This window comes from Protopterus annectens, chromosome 1.part2 (assembly GCF_019279795.1).
Source record: "Protopterus annectens isolate FY-2018-M chromosome 1.part2, PAN1.0, whole genome shotgun sequence".
NCBI classification, from domain to species: domain Eukaryota; kingdom Metazoa; phylum Chordata; order Ceratodontiformes; family Protopteridae; genus Protopterus; species Protopterus annectens.
The window spans coordinates 288,335,481-288,353,141 of NC_056727.1; the positions used below are offsets into that span (position 1 = coordinate 288,335,481).

The 17,661-nt window shown below is 41.0% G+C and overlaps 1 protein-coding gene across 1 annotated transcript in view; it reads left to right on the forward strand.

The window, feature by feature from the left end:
- Positions 1–17,661, forward strand: part of KIF16B (kinesin family member 16B) — a 3,706,250-nt gene that overhangs the window by 1,100,306 nt on the left and 2,588,283 nt on the right. The window contains exon 7 of the mRNA XM_044056090.1: positions 10,767–10,909. Within this exon, the coding sequence (XP_043912025.1) occupies positions 10,767–10,909 (143 nt within the window). The remainder of the gene's footprint in view (positions 1–10,766; positions 10,910–17,661) is intronic.

Genomic DNA, 17,661 nt, shown 5'->3' on the forward strand with positions numbered 1-17,661 from the left:
GAACTTGAATATTTTAGGGTGGCCATGGTAGTGCAGCGATTAACATTGTCGCCTCACAGCAAGAGGTTCTCTGGTTCGATCCTCGGCTGGGGTGCCTTCTGTGTGGAGTCTGCATGTCCTCCCTGTTGTCATGTGGCTTTCCTCCGGGTGCTCCAGGTTCCTCCCACACCCCAAAGACATGCTGTAGGTGAATTGGAAACACTCTAAATTGGCCCTAGGCGTGAGTGCATGCGTGTGTGTGCCTTCCGTGGAAGGTTGGTTGCTGGGCTGGCAACTCGACACCGTAAAACTCTACTGCCAATCATAAGCAGACAGGTGATCCGCTGTGGCGACCCCTAACTGAGAAAAGCCGGAAGAAGAACTTGAATATTTTACTTTTGCAGAGTCAGCATGAATTCATAATTTATGAAGTTTCTGTTGTGCTCCTGTTCATTAGTGAAAGGAAATCTAGCAATGAATGCTGTGTATAGACAATGCATTTTGGTCACTTGCACATCACAGTATAATATGTTTCATAATTACATATGCACAAGTTTTACTGTGTACCCAGACACTTTAATGATATGAAAAATTCTAATTCGTTGTCCCTTTTCTGATAGGGAGGAACGCCTAGTTGTGATCAGACAAATCATTTCAAAGTGGCATATCCAGTCTACTGTATTGTTCATTCTAGTCGCAAATACAACAGAGCACGGGCAGCAACCATTAGGGTGTATTCTACAAGATCTGTTGCCACTTGTGCTAATAATTAGAATAAAGTTTGTGCTCAGGAACTGTTTGAAGCCTAGTTATTAATCCATATGTTCATTAAACATTACCAAGTAATCTAAAAGCAGAGCAGGCATTAGTAGAGTACTATTGCAGAGGATCCTGTCTTAATTCTCCATCAGTCTGGTTCTGTCTTGCAAAACAGTTTTTGATTACACCCTTTTGTTGCCGTACTGCCACAGAAGTCCTTCCTTAAGAAAATAGAGCATTTGTGTAAGGTACCATCCGTAAGCAGAGCTTCAAGAGAGAATCTTTTGCATCCCACCTTCTCCCTGATTTGGATTTTTGAATGGATACTGGGTTTGTAGTCTGACGACTCTTATTTGTATACAGCTGTGGTGTGTTCACAGTGCCACATTTATCAGTTATTACTCCAGTGCTACCACAAGTTTCTCACTAGAACAGCTAAAGCTGATGTGGGTGATGCTTCTGCTGCTTTTATGTGAACGTATGTAGCAGCTGATGCTGGAAGAGCAACAATGCTAGACTGGGATTACCCTTCATGTTGGAGGGCCTCTGGCTGTTTGAAATTCAGGCTTATTAATGACTGATGTTAGTATTTAAAAAATTGTAATATTGTTGCAGTCATTTCTTACTTGACAATAGTCTGTTATGGTGAGTCCCTTACACAGCTGTACTTTAATGCTTGCAGTCACTTAGAGTACCAGTAATGTTGCAGTCCATTAGAAAACTGTGACACCTGTGCACTGGCCCAGTAATCAAGGAGCCTCAATCCTCACCACTTGCACCAGTGAGGGGCATCCACATTTGGAGGATCACAAGTACACACACAGTAAAGTACAATTGCCCTTAATTGCACACAGCGATCACAGTCAGTCTGGGGCTGGTCATGTCCCTGCCCAAGTAGCTGACACACACGCACTTTGTGATCCGAGTTATGTAAACACACAGACACTCCTGGGGAAGGCTGGCACAGTTTCACTAGCTATGCCCCCCCTTCTGCCCAGACCATAAGGTAGTACCAACTGCCACCAGCCACCCTTATCGGCTACTATAAAGGCCTGTACCAAAGGGTGTCCAATTCTACCTTGCAATGTTACTGTTATCCAAATAGTAAGTGTGACCCAGGGCTAAGGCTGTTGAAGTGGCTTGTAAAGTATCACCAAATACATGCAAGTACTCTAAGAGCTTTAGCCCTGGGTCACAGGCTAAAGGACTGGTGCATGGAAACCTGACTAAAACAGACATGATTGCAGCTTTAGTCACAGTTGTATCAGAGAATAGTAACAAGGAGGATGATCAGACTCTCAGAGAATTCACAGCTCATCCTTTCTACAGAAGACTTAAAAATCTGTCTCTAGACAGAGGACTTAAAAATCCATCTTGAGCTAAAGAGACTTGAGTTGGAGGCCAAGTGTTTGGAAATAGAAGAAGCAGAGAGACTGAGGGGGTCTAGAGAGTGAGGAAAATAAGAAATTGCGACATCTCAGGGATGAGGAGAATGAGAAACTACTATGTCTGGAAGCTGAGGAGAAGGGTAGGCAGAGGCAACATGAAAAGGAGATGCTGACTCTTTGCCAGAGTCATGGAGGTAATGGGGAAGGGAGTAGCTGAACCCCAGAAGCAACAAACGTCAGTAAATTTCTTCCACAGTTTAGAGGGTGATAATTTTGATAGTTTCACTCATATGTTTGAGAGGATATGTAAACAGTATAATGACCAAGGGCTCTGAGTACGGCTCCTTGACCCCCTTACTCCATAGTAAAGCTGTAATTGTTCTGTCCATATGATCTGATGTTGACTTTTTAAACTGTAATGTTGTAAAGAAGTGGTTGCTATAATTTTTTAAGCTAACACCTGAAGCTTATAGGAAAAAATTTTGTGAGCAAAGATGCAAGGCAGATGAAAGTGCGTGTGAATATGTTGCTGATGTAAGCACTTATTTTCATAGGTGGGTGAGTGGATATCAGTTCACCACGTTTGAAGGGCTGGCAGACATTTTGGTGAGGGAACAAGCCCTTAGCACTTTGCCCGAGGGCATGAGGATCTGGTTAGCTGATGGACAGTACTTTACTGCAGATGAGTTGGGGAAGAAGGGAGACCTATACCTAGCAAGCAGGGCATCCCTGCAGAGGAAAGGGACACCCAGTGCTGCTCATGGATCTAAGGGAGTCCATGGTGGGCAGCCCAGACTGCCCCAACAGAATCAGCCAGTCGCAGGGGAAGCAACTAGTCCAGGTACACGTCCAGGAATTAGGGTTAAATGTTCTGAATGCAACCAGTGGGGCCATGTGGCATATAGATGTCCATGGAGGCAAGGTGGGGAACAAAAGGTGAGAGAGCCAGTAGGTGGGAATGACAAAATGCCAAAAGTAGGTTGTCCAGAGACAACAAGGGTACCAAACTACCACAAGAGGTTATATCCTATCATAGTGAATGGCAAAGACACCATTGCTAAGAGAGAGAGAGAGCCTCTGACATAATCATTGTGAAGCCTGCAATGGTTACAGAGGAGCACTACTTGCCTGGGCAGTCTACTCCAGTCAGAGCATTAGGAAGGACCCCATTCCACATACCTTTGGCTAGGGTTCACCTCGACTTGGAGGGTGGAAAATTAAGCCAACAAGTAGGTGTGTTTAAGGATATGCCTGCAGATGTCCTGATAGGGAATGATTTTGATAATGCAGTACCATGTGTTGATGTAGTTACACGCAGTCAGGTTTGGAGACTTGCATGTGGGTCTGGTAGCCTGGGGGAGACCAGACAGACTGAACACTTGCAGCTAGGACTGGTGAGGTGGCTACTTCAGGGAGGGAGCTACCCTGTAGCAGTGAAACTGAAGGTAAGCCACAGCTGCTCGTGGGTACTGATGTTCCCTTGGACAGAGTGACTGGGAAGGGCAGAGGTGAGTAGTAGTACCCAAGATGACAGTGAGGCACCGATTGTCAAAGGATGCCAGACTTCCTGTGGAAGGGAAACTGGAAAGAGTTACAAAGAGAGAGTTGAGACGGGCTCAGCTCTCAGACCCTACAGTGCAAGGCCTGAGGCAGGTAGATAGTGAGGCACCTGATTCTCAAGGGAAGGGGGAATCTGTATACTGGGCAAAGGGTTACTGTATAGAGAGTGGACCCCTGAGGGAGGGCTAGAGGGTGAGAGAATACAGCAGTTGGTAGTGCCTAGAGCCTACCTTCTGTCACTTCTAGCCATAGCCCATGATATTCCCTTTGCAGGTCATATGGGTATAAAAACATACAAAGAGATGTATTATGTAGAATCTTTATTGGCCTGGGATTTCCAGAGATTTAACAAGGTGCTGCAGGACCTGTGAGCATTGCCAAAAGGGTGGCAAGGCAGAAGACAAGGTGAAAGCTCCTCTGATGCCTTTGCCTGTGATTGAGGAGCCATTTCAGGGGGTATCTATGGATATTGTGCGGCCTCTGAGTACCCCAAGCTCCACAGCGAAAAAGTATATCCTAATGGTAGTAAATTACGCTACAAGATGCCCTGAGGCCGTGACTGTGTCCTCATTAAGGCAGAAAATTTGGCAAATTCTTTTAGAAATTTTCAGCAGGGTAGGTTTCCCAAAAGAAATACTGACTGACAGAGGTGCCAATTTCATGTCAGAACTGCTGGCTTTTCTGTGGACGTACTGTGGGGTGAAGCACCTAAATACCACCCCCTACCATCCCCAGACTAATGGTCTTGTTGAGAGGTTAAACTCTACACTCAAGTCCATGCTACTGGCATTTGCAGACCAGTTTAAGAGGGAGTGGGACACGTATTTGCCCCATATGTTATTTGCTTACGGAGAGGTAGCCAGGAATCCACAGGCTTTTCACCCTTAGAGTTGTTGTATGGGATTAGGGTGAGGGGGCCTCTAGACTTAATTCGTGATGAGTGGGAAGGTGACTGTGAATCCCACAAGAAGCCTCTTGTGGCATATGTCCTAAACCTCAGGAAACACATGGGTTTATCCCAGGAGAACCTGGCAGAAGCCTAACAGCAGAATAAGGTCTGGTATGACAGGAATGCTGAAGCTAGAGAGTATGCTGTAGGGCAGCAGATGATGGTTCTCATTCCTGTCAGACACAACAAGCTGCAAGCAGCCTGTGAGGGACCATACCAGGCGGTAAGGAAGTTCAGTGATGTTAACTACATGGTGGAACTGCTAGGCAGGAGCACAGATTGTACCATGTTAATATGATGAAACCTTGCCATGTGAGGGGAGGCCGCCCTTGTGCTGAGTATTTGAGGTGGATTGCAGGAGGAGTCTGAGGGAGATCTGGTGACTGATCTCCTAAGTGAGGCTCGGGCTGACACCTCAGTGGAAGGGGGGTAGCAATGTCCCAGCAGCTATCTCCTACCCAGGTTCGAGAAATCTGAGCAGTGTTACAGGAGTTGGGGGCATGTTCACTGGGAAACCATGGTATACCACCAGGTGGATACAGGACCCTTATAGGGTGCCTGAGAGACTCAAACAGACTCTGAGGGAGGAGATACAGGAAATGTTGGAACTAGGGGTAATCTCAGTCCCTGGGCCTCCCCAGTGGTGCTGGTGCCAAAGAAGGATGGCAGCACCAGATTCTATGTGGACTACAGGAAATTAAATTGTCACACACAGTCAGATGCTTACCCCATGTCTAGGACAGATGAAGTCCTAGAGCAGCTGGGTGGACTCGAGTATCTACCACCATTGATCTTACCAAGGGTTACTGCCAGGTGCCTTTGGCACCCAGTGCTAGAGCGACGTCAGCCTTTGTGACCCCTTTTGGCTTGTATGAGTTCACAAAGATGCCCTTTGGGATGCAAAATGCCCAACGACTTTCCAGAGGCTGGTAGATCATATCCTAGCAGGATATTTTGCCCTTGCTTGCCTAGATGATATTGTCATCTGCAGCCATTCCTGGCAGGAGCACCTTCAGCATGTCAGGGAGGATGCTAGGCAGACTACAGAGGGCAGGATTGACCATTAGGCCCAGCAAATGTTAGATGGGTATGTCAGAGGTCTCCTACCTGGGACATAGAGTGGGGAGTGGTAAGATCAGGCCAGAACCTGCCAAAGGTGAAGCCATTCAGGCATGGACTGCACCTGTATGGTCAACCCAGCTATAAACAAACTCTTAATAACTGAGGCAAACAGCAAACTAAGAACAAACTAAGAACACGAAATTAATTAGGAAAAGCGGCACTAAAACAACCAAGTAATAAAAAATAAATATATTTAATTAATAAAGTGGAGTAAAGCACTTTTCGTTTGTGTACCATACACAAACTTCTTCAGACAAATACATAACTAATAATGACAACCTTATATAAACGAGGTAATAGTCAAAAGTAAATTACCAATTAATGTTTAAAAAGGTGATAACACAGAAACACCTACAATGCAAGCTTTTAATACACTTACTGCCCTCTACTAAAATAAAAATGAAAACATTTGTGTATAACTATAACAATAACTATATAAAATAAATCTGAAATATAAACCCATCTATAAAAACTTATAATAAAATTTGTGAATAAAACTTTAATTTCAGACAAAATCATCTGGCTAAACTTTTAATCTTTAAAATACTACTGATAGAAATGAGTTCGAGCTCTTCCAGTTTTAAACTTGTTGGGCCACCCCTTACATTTGGAATAACTTGATCTATCACCATGAATTTAAAGTTATGGTCTGGGTAGCTCGAAATGTGCTTAGCTAAGGTGTTTTCGTGTTTATTTTTTCTAATGGCGTAAATATGCTCGTAGATGCAGTCATGGACACGCCTCTCTGTCTTACCTATATAAAATGCTGAACAGCACTGACATTGGGCTAATTAGATAATCATTTTAGAATTACAGTTAACTCTATGCTTCAGGCTGTAAGCTTGACCTTCTATCTTAAACCTGTTGGCATCATTTATATATTTACAATAGTTACAGGATTGACATTTATACATGCCTACAGATCTGCTAGGGCCATGCTGCTGCTGTTCAAAAAATGTTTTGAGATAAACAACCTCTACAACAGAAGGAGGAAACTGATGTGGAATAAGGTGAAGTCCCAAGAATGGAAAAACTCTATCAGTCTCAACAAAAAGTTGAGATCTCCTCATCAAATCCTATGAAGCTAGCTATGAAAACAGAATTGCAGCAGATAGTAAAGACAACCACAAGGCCTTCTATAGTTATGCAAAGAATCTCCATGGCAATACCCAGATTTGCTCTGAGCTATTGCACAATGGTACCTCTTATACCGAGCCAACAGATATAGCCAGATTCAATGCCAACTTTAACCCTCTTCCCCCCCCTCAAAGGAACAATCACACCACCAGTAGATTGCCAGGCACCCAGTATTACTGCTGCACAGGTTAAAACAGCACTGCCCAAAGCCAAGAATACAGCTTCTGAGGGACCTGATAATATCCCTGGCTGTGTTCGACATGATATATAGAGTGAACTGGCACCTCACCTGTGTGCCCTGTTCAATCACAGCCTCACCTCAGACTTTTTCCCTACCGAATGGCACACTGCTACAGTCATCCCTCTCCACAAAGGAGGAGTGACTACAGACCATGGGAACTATTGTCCCATTATACTGGCAAGTCTGATATGCAAAGCTATGGAACACATCATCATGGACCTAATAAGCAAGGATATAGGGAATCTCCAAACTCCAGATTCCACACAGTTTGGTTTTGTGAAAGATTAATTATGCTTGCTCAACTTGGTCAACTTCTTTGAGTCAGTCACCAGAGCTGTAGATGAAGGAAACATGATTCATACAGCCTACCTTGATATGGTCAAGGCCTTTAATACCATTGCCCACTCCGGAATCATAGAAAAACTCACTAAGTTAGGCATCAACCCGTATATCACTAGGTGGGTTGGAAACTGTCTCACAGATGGAACCCACAGTGTGAAAGCCGACTCCAAGATGCCGACCAGTCACAAGTGGAGTCCCACGGGGACTGGTCCTGGGTCCTTTCCTGTTTGGTATCTACTTTTCAGAAGTCCAGGCCAGCACGAAAGGACTCTGGCTGACAAAGTTCATAGACAATTGCAATTTGGGAGCCATTATTAACTCCCCAAGTGATGTTGACATCCTACAGATAGGACTCACTGAGACCAGCAACTGGTGTCGGAAGCATGGCTTTAATCTCAATGCCAAAAAATGTGTCATCATCCCCTTTGGGAAAAATCCAGTTCCCATGAATTACCACATCGGTGGTAGTCCCACTGAGCACAGAAGGCATTATAAGAGATCTGGGAACACAGGTCAACAGCAACCTCTCTTTTGACCACCACATTGCCACTGTGGTCAAAAAGTCCTTCTATGTAGCACATCTCATTACTACGGGTTTTGCATCCAGGAAGAAGGAGGTTATTATCTCCCTCTACTCTTCCCACATTAGGCCAGTCATAGAGTACAATGCCCCATTTGGCATGTACCTCACTAGACACCTGCAACAACTGGAGAGGCTGCAAAAGTACCCCACAAAGAGGATCCTAGGCCTTAAACACTTGTCCTATATGGACAGACTCAAAAAACTCCAACTATTCTCGTTCTCATATCGCCTACTTAGAAGCAATCTCTGCTTGACTTACAAAGCCATGTCTGACCCAGCTCTTTTAGAAATGCTGCATCTAAAGAAATCCCAATCCCTCCGCACCACACACTCCAAAGACCTCAACTTCATTACCGCAATCAACAGAACATGCTGGAGGGACAAGTTCATAACCCAGAGACTGCCCATGCTATGGAATTCCCATACATGTCAAACAGCGCACCTCACTGGTCCTCTTCAAGAGAAATCTTGATGAGTGGATGGGAAATGGAAAATTTACCCTGGGGATCACTCCAGTGGCTCTACTCAACAGAGGCACTGGGAACCAAGGTCAGGTGGTATGATGCCATGGTAATCCTGATGGCTAGGCTTGTAAAGGCTCCAGAGCCATTAGCCTAGTACACATCTGAACCAAAAAACAGGTGAGGGCATTCTTGGGGACAGCAGGGGTACTACAGAAAGTTTGTCCCCAGTTATAGTACCATAGCTGCTCCCCTCACAGACCTGTCAAGGAAAAACATGCCAGATAAGGTAGTGTGGACCACAGCATGTGAGCATGCATTGCAGAAGCTTTGGGAGGAACCCCCTGTGTTAGTCAGTCCAGGTTATAGCAAAGAATTTGTTGTACAGGTTGATGCTTTGAACCCCTGGGCGGGGGATGTACTTAGCCAGATTTCTTCAGAGGGAGTTTATGGTTTATCTCAGCCATAGGCTCCAGCCCAGGGAGGAATGCTATGCAGCTGTAGAAAGGAATGTCTGGAAATTCACTGTAGTTACAGATCACAATCCCCTAACATGGTTACATCGAGCCAGACAGCAAAATGCTAATTTACTAAGGTGGAGCCTAGAGTTGCAAGCATATGATACGTCAGTGCAGCACCGCAGTGGGATAGCGCAGATGGGCTCTCAAGACAGGGAATGGGGTAAGGTATACCCAGATAGACTCAACCCTCTCGAGCAGCGTTTCACAAGGGACACTTGAAAAACTAGGTTGAGTTCTCGGGGGGGGGGGGGATGTGATAAACTGAAGGCTGCCAGCCCAGCTAGATAGAATTTTGGAAATAATTCTGTGTCATTGTAAATATTAATATGATCCACAGGCTTGTTTTCCAAATTAAAAAAATCAAATGTAAGAAAACTGTCTCATGCTGAGCTTCAAAAGTGTAACCGCAGTGCACCCTGCTGGACGAAAGCAGAAATGTGTATAAACTCTAAGAAAATAAGCTGGTAAAGAATTTTAGGACTGTGTGATCTCAAGCTAAGGTACAGGATGTCTGCAGCTGGAAATTCTTTCTATTGTCTTAAGATGGAGATAATTACTGGGTTTCACATGTAAAGTGTCTTTTATTGCTGTGACTTCTTGGCAGCTGCAGATCACAAAGAAATGTTAAATTTTAAGTTCTGTGAGCATGAGAAACTTAAGCAGAAGTGACAAGAATGATGTAATCTGAAATGACTCCGCAGTAATGTATATTGTCAATTTAAGAACTGTCTCGGAGAAAGAGATTGCATTTTGTATTTTGTTCTGAAGCTGACAACAACCCACCAGCACGTTGCTTTGTAAGTAGGATTCAGATGTTAGTATTTTTCTTAGAGATAGGAATAGCAATATTAGTCTAGCTGTTTTCTGTATTTATGTGAGACTATCCTACAATGTTGTTTTGAAGTATTTCTTGTGATTTCTGAACTCTCTGTTGTCACTGTGTTGAATTAATGAGTATTGTCTTGTGTTTTTATTATTTATTAAATATTTTTAAACCTTTTAACTGTGGCTGTTTTGTGTAGAGATATATAAGCTGTTAGTGTACTTGCATCTATTTGGTGATGATGTACAAGCCACTCCTGAATGCCTTCAAGTTTTAGTCACACTTATCAATTGGATAATAGTAACATTGCACAGTAGAATTGAACACCCTTTGGTAAGGGCCTTTATAGTAGCTGATAAGGGTGGTTGGTGGCAGGTGATACTACTGTATAGTCTGGGCAGAAGGGGGCATAGCTAGTTAACCTGTGCCAACCTTCCCCAGGAGTGTCTGTGTGTTTGTATATAAATCAAATCTCAACTTGTATGTGTGTCAGCTACTTGGGCAGGGACATGAAACACTGGTTGGAGAGAGAGGGTGCTAGAGGTATTGGCTCGACCACTCGGCCGAGCTCTGAACCCTATAGCTATGCCAGTAGGGAGTCTTATTGGAAATCTGGTGAGAAAGGGAGAAACCAGCCCCAGACTGATTGTGATCTCTGTGTGCTCATAAGGGAAATTGTACTTTACTGTGTGTGTACTTGTTCACCTCCCAATGTGGATGCCTCTCACTGATGTTAGTGGTGAGGATTTGAGGCTCCTTGATTACTGGGCCAGTGCATGGGTATCACAAAGCACAATGTTTTTTGTTGACTTATAAACTTAAATGGAAATAATTACATGTTTTTCATGCTGTGGTGAAGCAATTGCAAATACATATTTTCATTACTTTGACATGTTTTCAGATTTATCAAAACATCTAGTTCAAAATTACAGTGATGTAGAAGACCTTATGGAGGCTGGAAACCTCAACAGAACAACTGCAGCAACAGGCATGAATGACGCTAGTAGCAGATCTCATGCCATTTTCACCATCAATTTTACTCAGGTAAATTAAATAGTAACAACCTTTAGGGTATATTGCACTAGAGCTGTTGCCACTTGTGCTAATAATGGCTTTTTGAATTACTTTATAATGTTTATCAGTTTGAATCTGTAGTTATCAGACAGATTCATTTAAAATGTTAACACTGTCTTTTGTAGCAGTGGAGAAGATGGGGATCTAGTGCTTTTCTCCATGTAGTATTCAAAGAACTGCATTCAGAGTCATTAACACTTACCTTATATCTAAGGAATCTTAATGCACATCTCTGAAAAAAATGAAACTGCTTGCTACAGCTGCGTTTTAAGGACTTCGACTAGAACTCTATAATCCTGAAATGTAGAGACTGTTAATTTTTCTTTGTAGCATATTTCCTTGCTGTTTGCATAACATTTTAGTGTCTTTTTTGTGTGAAATACAAAAAGGTTATATTTTGGCAGTTACTTCTTAAATGTGTTGTCTAGGTAAACATTAAATTCACAGTTTAACATCTGCAGATGGACTGTTTATATAGAGTTTTATAGCTTTTTTGTTTATTTTTTTTAAGTCAGATTGAAGTGCAGTACATATCTGTTGTAATTCATTGGGTGAAGTGTTGTGTTTTGTTAAAATGCTAATCTAAAGCAGAATGCATTACACAAATAAGAGTTTAGAACATTTAGAAGGCCATGCAAAGGATTTTAGAGATCATTCCAGCAGGGTTCTTCTCAGAATAGCTGAGGGGGAAGGGTGGTAATCGTCAGAGTTGCACATTTCTGGGTAGAGTATTTAAATCACATGTGCACTAGTAAAGTGCATCCATGCATTTAAGTTGGAAGAGGAAAGATGTAATGTGTTGTGCAATGCTGATCTGGCCTGTTGTATAGGTTAACATTTTTGTCAGGTCAATGTCTGTCATAAATAGAATGTTGTTCTGCCCCAATTCATTGTGTGCTGCAAAGTCGTATCTGACTTGTAGCGATTCCGTGAACAGCCACTTCCATGTTCTGAATTTACAAGGCAGGTAGGGATTTGAAGTAAGTTGCAATTTCTTCTATAGCATGTGCATGTTGCATGGAAGTAAGTTGCAAGGTCATTCTGCACCATCTGCATGCTGTCTACTCACCTACAGACAATTTAAAGTTGCCAGTTTGCCGACTGCATATCTTTGGATTGTGGGAGGAAACTGGAGTGTGCTTGACTCTACAGAAGAGACACCCCAGCTGAGAACCAAACTTGAGAATCTCTTGATGTGAGGTTACAGTACATCTCACTGCACAACTGTGCAAAATTACTTGCACAGGAGTTTATTCATAAGTTCCATGCCAAATATTTTCATAAATTTCTTTAAAAATCTACTCTCCTTTGTTATATTTTCCCTTCTGGGCCCCTAGACACATCTTCACTGTTAAAAATCAAATTCTATTTCCCACCTATAAGTAATCCTCCTTGCTGAAAGCTGATTATTTCTCCCAGAATTTTCTTAAGCTCCATTATGGCAGTATTTGGTGGAATATAAATACATCCCAGTGTAATCCTTCTCCTTGCTAGTAGCCCCTTAGTACTACAAATCTGTCATTATTATCTTTTATACTCTTCTCTATTATAATTAGCACTCCTCTTGCAGTTAATGAAAGTATTCCTCTCTTCCTTTGTCCCAGATATTTTGCTGAGTAACCATCCTGAAAACCTTTCTTTATCAAATTCACACGTTCATTATTTCTTTCCAAGTATATCTCCTGGAGTAAAGATATTTCCACGCTACATTTTTAATATAGATAAAATACAAAAAAAAAAAGAGTAGTGAATTGTTGGACCATTAATGTTTAAAGACATTATAGAAAGAATCATATTCTTGAGGGATAATTATTCCCACCATTTATGTATAATAGCTTTTTTGTTAAATGTCTGGTTCAGCTTTTGTGTTGCATGCATGTGCCATTTGGCAGGTTAATCTTTTACACAATTGGTTCTTGTCATCTCCATTTGAACCTGTCACATCCTGCAGAATTTTTTGTTTTATTGAAAACTCTCAAACAAAAATACACACTCCCAATGCCCTCTAAAAGCTATTAATATAATAATACACAAAGCTACATACATAAAAAACATTGTAAACTGTTAGCCACACCCCCAGGCTAGAGACAACCAAAAAGAACGGTCATTCGTGCTAAGATTCATGATACAGTCTGTGTTTTTTGTAAAGGTTGTCTGGGTTTGTGTTATTGTGTTAGCGCTTTCATGCACATATCTTCGTGCACTTCTTCAGACACTGAAATTCTACCCAAAAGCTACTTATGTAACTAAATAATTAGCACCCATAAAATCTTTAATTGGCAATTAAAATAGCAACAACAATGAATACTAAATAATTCACCAGGTCCCAATTTGAAGACACTTTTGGAATTGCCTTTGACGAATAATAATAATTATCAGAAAGGTATGTACAAATGTGGCAGATGCCACTATTGTAAATATATTCAAACAGGTCAATATTTTCATATAAGAGGTATTAAATATCATGTTTGTAATAAGTTTAATTGTGAAAGCCAAGGTGTGGTATATGTTGCTTTGTGCCAATTGTGCTCTGCGTTCTATTTTGGTAAAACTGAGCATCATTTTAAACAGCGCATTTATGAGCATACTTACGCTATAGCCAAAGCTAACAATACCAACGCCTTGGCTAAAAACATTTCAATGTTCAATGCTCACACGTTTAAATTTATGGTAGTACAACAAGTGCCCAGAAATCCTAGGGGGGGACCTTGGCACCTGAAATTGGAAGAACAGGAATTGTTGTGGCAGTTGAAAACAAATGCCTGTGCCTATCCTGGCATCAATAAAGCTTGTTCGATCAAATGCTTACTTAAATTAAAAGCATTGGAACGTTAGTTATTATTATTTTTTAATATAAGTATGTGATGTATTTTTGTAAGTAATTTACATTCTAATGTTTGTTTGCAATTTTTAGATTTATTTAATAAGTTAATATCCAGGTTTTAGGACGTTTTGAAATGGTGAATTATTTAGTATTCATTGTTGTTGCTGTTTTAATTGCCAATTAAAGATTTTATGGGTGCTAATTATTTAGTTACATAAGTAGCTTTTGGGTAGAATTTCAGTGTCTGAAGAAGTGCATGAAGATATGTGCATGAAAGCGCTAACACAATAAATTAGTATCAGTGGACTTGTTCGTGTTCCCGTTTATTTGTTTTTTCTTAGTTTTAATTTGTTTTTGGAGTTTTTTATGGGTTTGTGTTATCTTATTAGCTCTCCCAGTTAAGAAAACATTTGAATGCTTGAACATTTTCCAAGCCATTTGTCTTTATCTGATTGTCTTCTGGTAACATGAAAACCAGACACAGACTGATGATACTTTGTTTACCAAAAAAAAATTATAATATTCAATATTCTTTTCCATTTGCATGCTTTTTAGTAAACTTGTTACTGAATAAATCCTAGGGTTAACCCAACCATTTCCCTATGCAAGCATGAGAAAAAACACAGTCATTTTTCTTTTGTCATGCTGTTTTAACCAGACCTTTCCTCTCTTTTTCCCCCACATTGCAGTGCCTATATTTCTTAAAACTGAACAAGGAAAAAGAGAAAGGAGAAAAACAAACAAAAAAAGCACCTTTTTATATTAGTATCCCCATTTCATTAAAAAAAAACAAAGAAAACGTTACTTCATAGATTGCTACGAAAGTCATGCAACATTTAAACATTACAGTGAAGAAAAAAATTGTTTTGCTTACAGTTAAGTTTCTCCCTTCTCCTCCCCTTTCCAAAGTAGTGCTCCAAAGTTTAATGACATAATGTCGAGCATATGCTTTAGAGTCCCCCTCCAAGTTTAATAAAGCCCACAAATATCCAATATTTCCAAATCCTCTTGTTCTGCCATGTTTATTATTGCTTTGTAAACTCACATTTGTCTTTCTCCAAGTAACTGATTTTATTCTCCAAACATTAATAACATGTAGCAGGGTATATGCTTTAAAGTCCCCCACAAGTTTAACAGAGTCCAGTATTTTCAGATTTTCTTCTATCATCTTTTACAAATGTAATTATTGCTGTATCATCCCACAGTTGTCAGTTTCCAAGTTACTAGCTTTAATCCTGTTTAATTCCATCTCCCAGATTTTGTCTCTGTTTCATTTACAACATATTCCAGATTCTTCTAGTTGATTTGTAATTTTTCTTCCTTCTCTCAGGCAACTGAAACAGTGGAAAATATTTCACGGGCTTATTCTCTTTGTGGTCCTTATCAGCAGGAGAACACATAGCCAAACTTCCTTCTGATTTGCAGCTTAGCCTTTGTTGGACAAACTTTTGTATTTCCTCCTTAGCACATACTTAATCAAAAAATGATTTTGTCCCTCCAGGGAAAATGCTTTGAAGATGGCTGGGTACAGCAGTTTGAGTCTCACATCTACTTTTCAACATTCCCTAAATAATGAAATATATTTACTCCACTTCTGCCTGGTGTACACTGAGTAATCATTCTTCCCAAACACTGTACAGTCTCCCACTTTTAGCACGTTATCCTTCTGCCAGAGTTTTGTCAGAATCAACTCCTGCTGATAACACTGCATCTTTACTATTAACGATCTAGGCTGTTTTCTAGTAACCAGATTTGGAGTATACACATGATGTGCCCTTTCAATTAACAGTTCCTGTTTTGGAATACCAGTCCAGTTGCTTATTTGTGCTTTCGTAAAATTAATAAAGTCTGATCCTTCCAATTTCTGTGGTACAGCATAAAATCTCAGATTTTCCCTGCGTGCATTATTTCTGAAACATCTCTTCTTGTGCAGTCTCACATTCAGCCAGCCTTTTCCTCATTTCACCCTCTGAGTTTTGCAGTCCTGTCACCTTATCTGAATATCTGTTTAAAGCTTCTTCCATTTTTCCAGTTTTTTATTGTTTGTGTTGATGTACTCCGTCAAGGTTTCATTTATTTTAACCAGCTCTGTGTGCAGCTGGTTTATCCTCTCCTCTGTTACTGGAAGTCATGTCTGTAACTTTTACTGCTTCTTGGTGAACAACTGCAGTGCTATTCTCAGTCTGTTTCTTTTTCACCTTTTGTAGCTGACTTTCCTCCAGGTCCTTTATGTTTATTTTTTCTTGGCATCCAGACAGTGCACTTACTAGCCAGTTACTGAAATTTACCCAGAAATCTAGGCCCGCTGGCCTTCTTTGCTAAGTTACTGTTTTCAGACTGAGTGAGCCAGAATTAAGCTGTTACTCAGTGTGCAGCCATCTTGGAAGTAAAATCAAAATTAACTTTTGGTGTTGTAAAATCGGTACTACTATGAAGATGAGTTTTTTCTAAATAGCAATATAATTTTTTGATTTGTCACATAGTTCCATATCTTTTGGCCATTGTCAACTCAATTATCTTGTCCTGACTTTTTCAGTTTGTAGTGACTTGCAATTTATACAGTATGAGGAGGGAGGGAAGGGTTGTCTACCAAAGCTGATGATACTACAATTTTCAGCTTTTAATTTAAGCTAATATCTGATGTTGTCCTTTTCATTCTTCCTCAACAAATGGCTACAGATCCGATCATCGGATCTGACTTGGCTGCATACATCAGACTCCTCCCTCTACCTATAATGCCCTAGTCCATCCCCAATACATCGGTTATCATTTGCTGCCATCATACTCAGATGTAGGATCCTTTTCTCTTTACAGTTTTTCAAGCTTTTGTAAGTAAAACATTTAATTTCACTTTCTTAGATTTTTCCCATTTCTTATAATTCTCCCTGGTACTCTTCATTTTTTTCTGCATCAAGACTTTATACTATTTATATAGTAATTTCTTACACATTACCATTGCTAGTGTTTTGTCTTTTCTTTACTTTCTCCATCTCTCTTGTCCTTTTAAACAGGGTAATTGTTCGTTACCATTGGTGGTAATTTTCTGAAAAAAATCCTGTTCTTAAATTTCTCTACCCTTCTTCTCTTAAGTTTTAAATTGTCATGACCGACAAGCTGACAGGCTACAAAAGTGCACCTCCTGTATCCACAAAACCCCTAACTTGGATGCCCACAAGGAGTGCATCTGTTCTTCAGGAGTAGCTTAATTAAATACAGACTGCTCAATCTGTGCAGCTTTTAACTCGCGAGCCTTTGCAGATAGGCGGAGTAAACGTATTCTTAAGGATTTACTTCCTCCCTCAGCTTCCTTCTGTTCAGGTGCACCAAAACCCCCAGTATAATCTTGAAAGCTCCATCAGAGCATAGGAAGCATTCATTGCCAAAATCCCAAGACATCTTTGGAACTACCTCCTAATGTTTCAAAACAGTCAGATCTGACTTATTTGGACACAAAGATGTACACTCCAGATATTAAACTTTTGGATCCTAAGCCATCAGGTCCAATTATCATTTCAGCAAATCTTACCACTCAGATTACAGATCCTAAATCTTCAGATCATAAGCCTAGTGCATTGTGCATTCCTAGAACTCGATCACCCGAGCCGAGTTTCTGTTGGATCTCAATCTCACCTCGGTTCCATTCCTTTTTTATGCAGACACCCAAAAAGCACTCCAGACCTCACCTCGGTTCCATTCCTTTTTTATGCAGACACCCAAAAAGCACTCCAGACCTCAGTCAGCCATTTCTTTCATCAGGTCCTTCAGGAGTCTTTCCAGAGTGGATGTGAGAGGGATGATGCACAAATTCCTCATAACTCAGATCCAGATGGGGGTTATTTCAACTCTGTCCCCTGTTGGATCTGTGAGTCTTGCTGCCACTACTCGCACAGTTTTATCT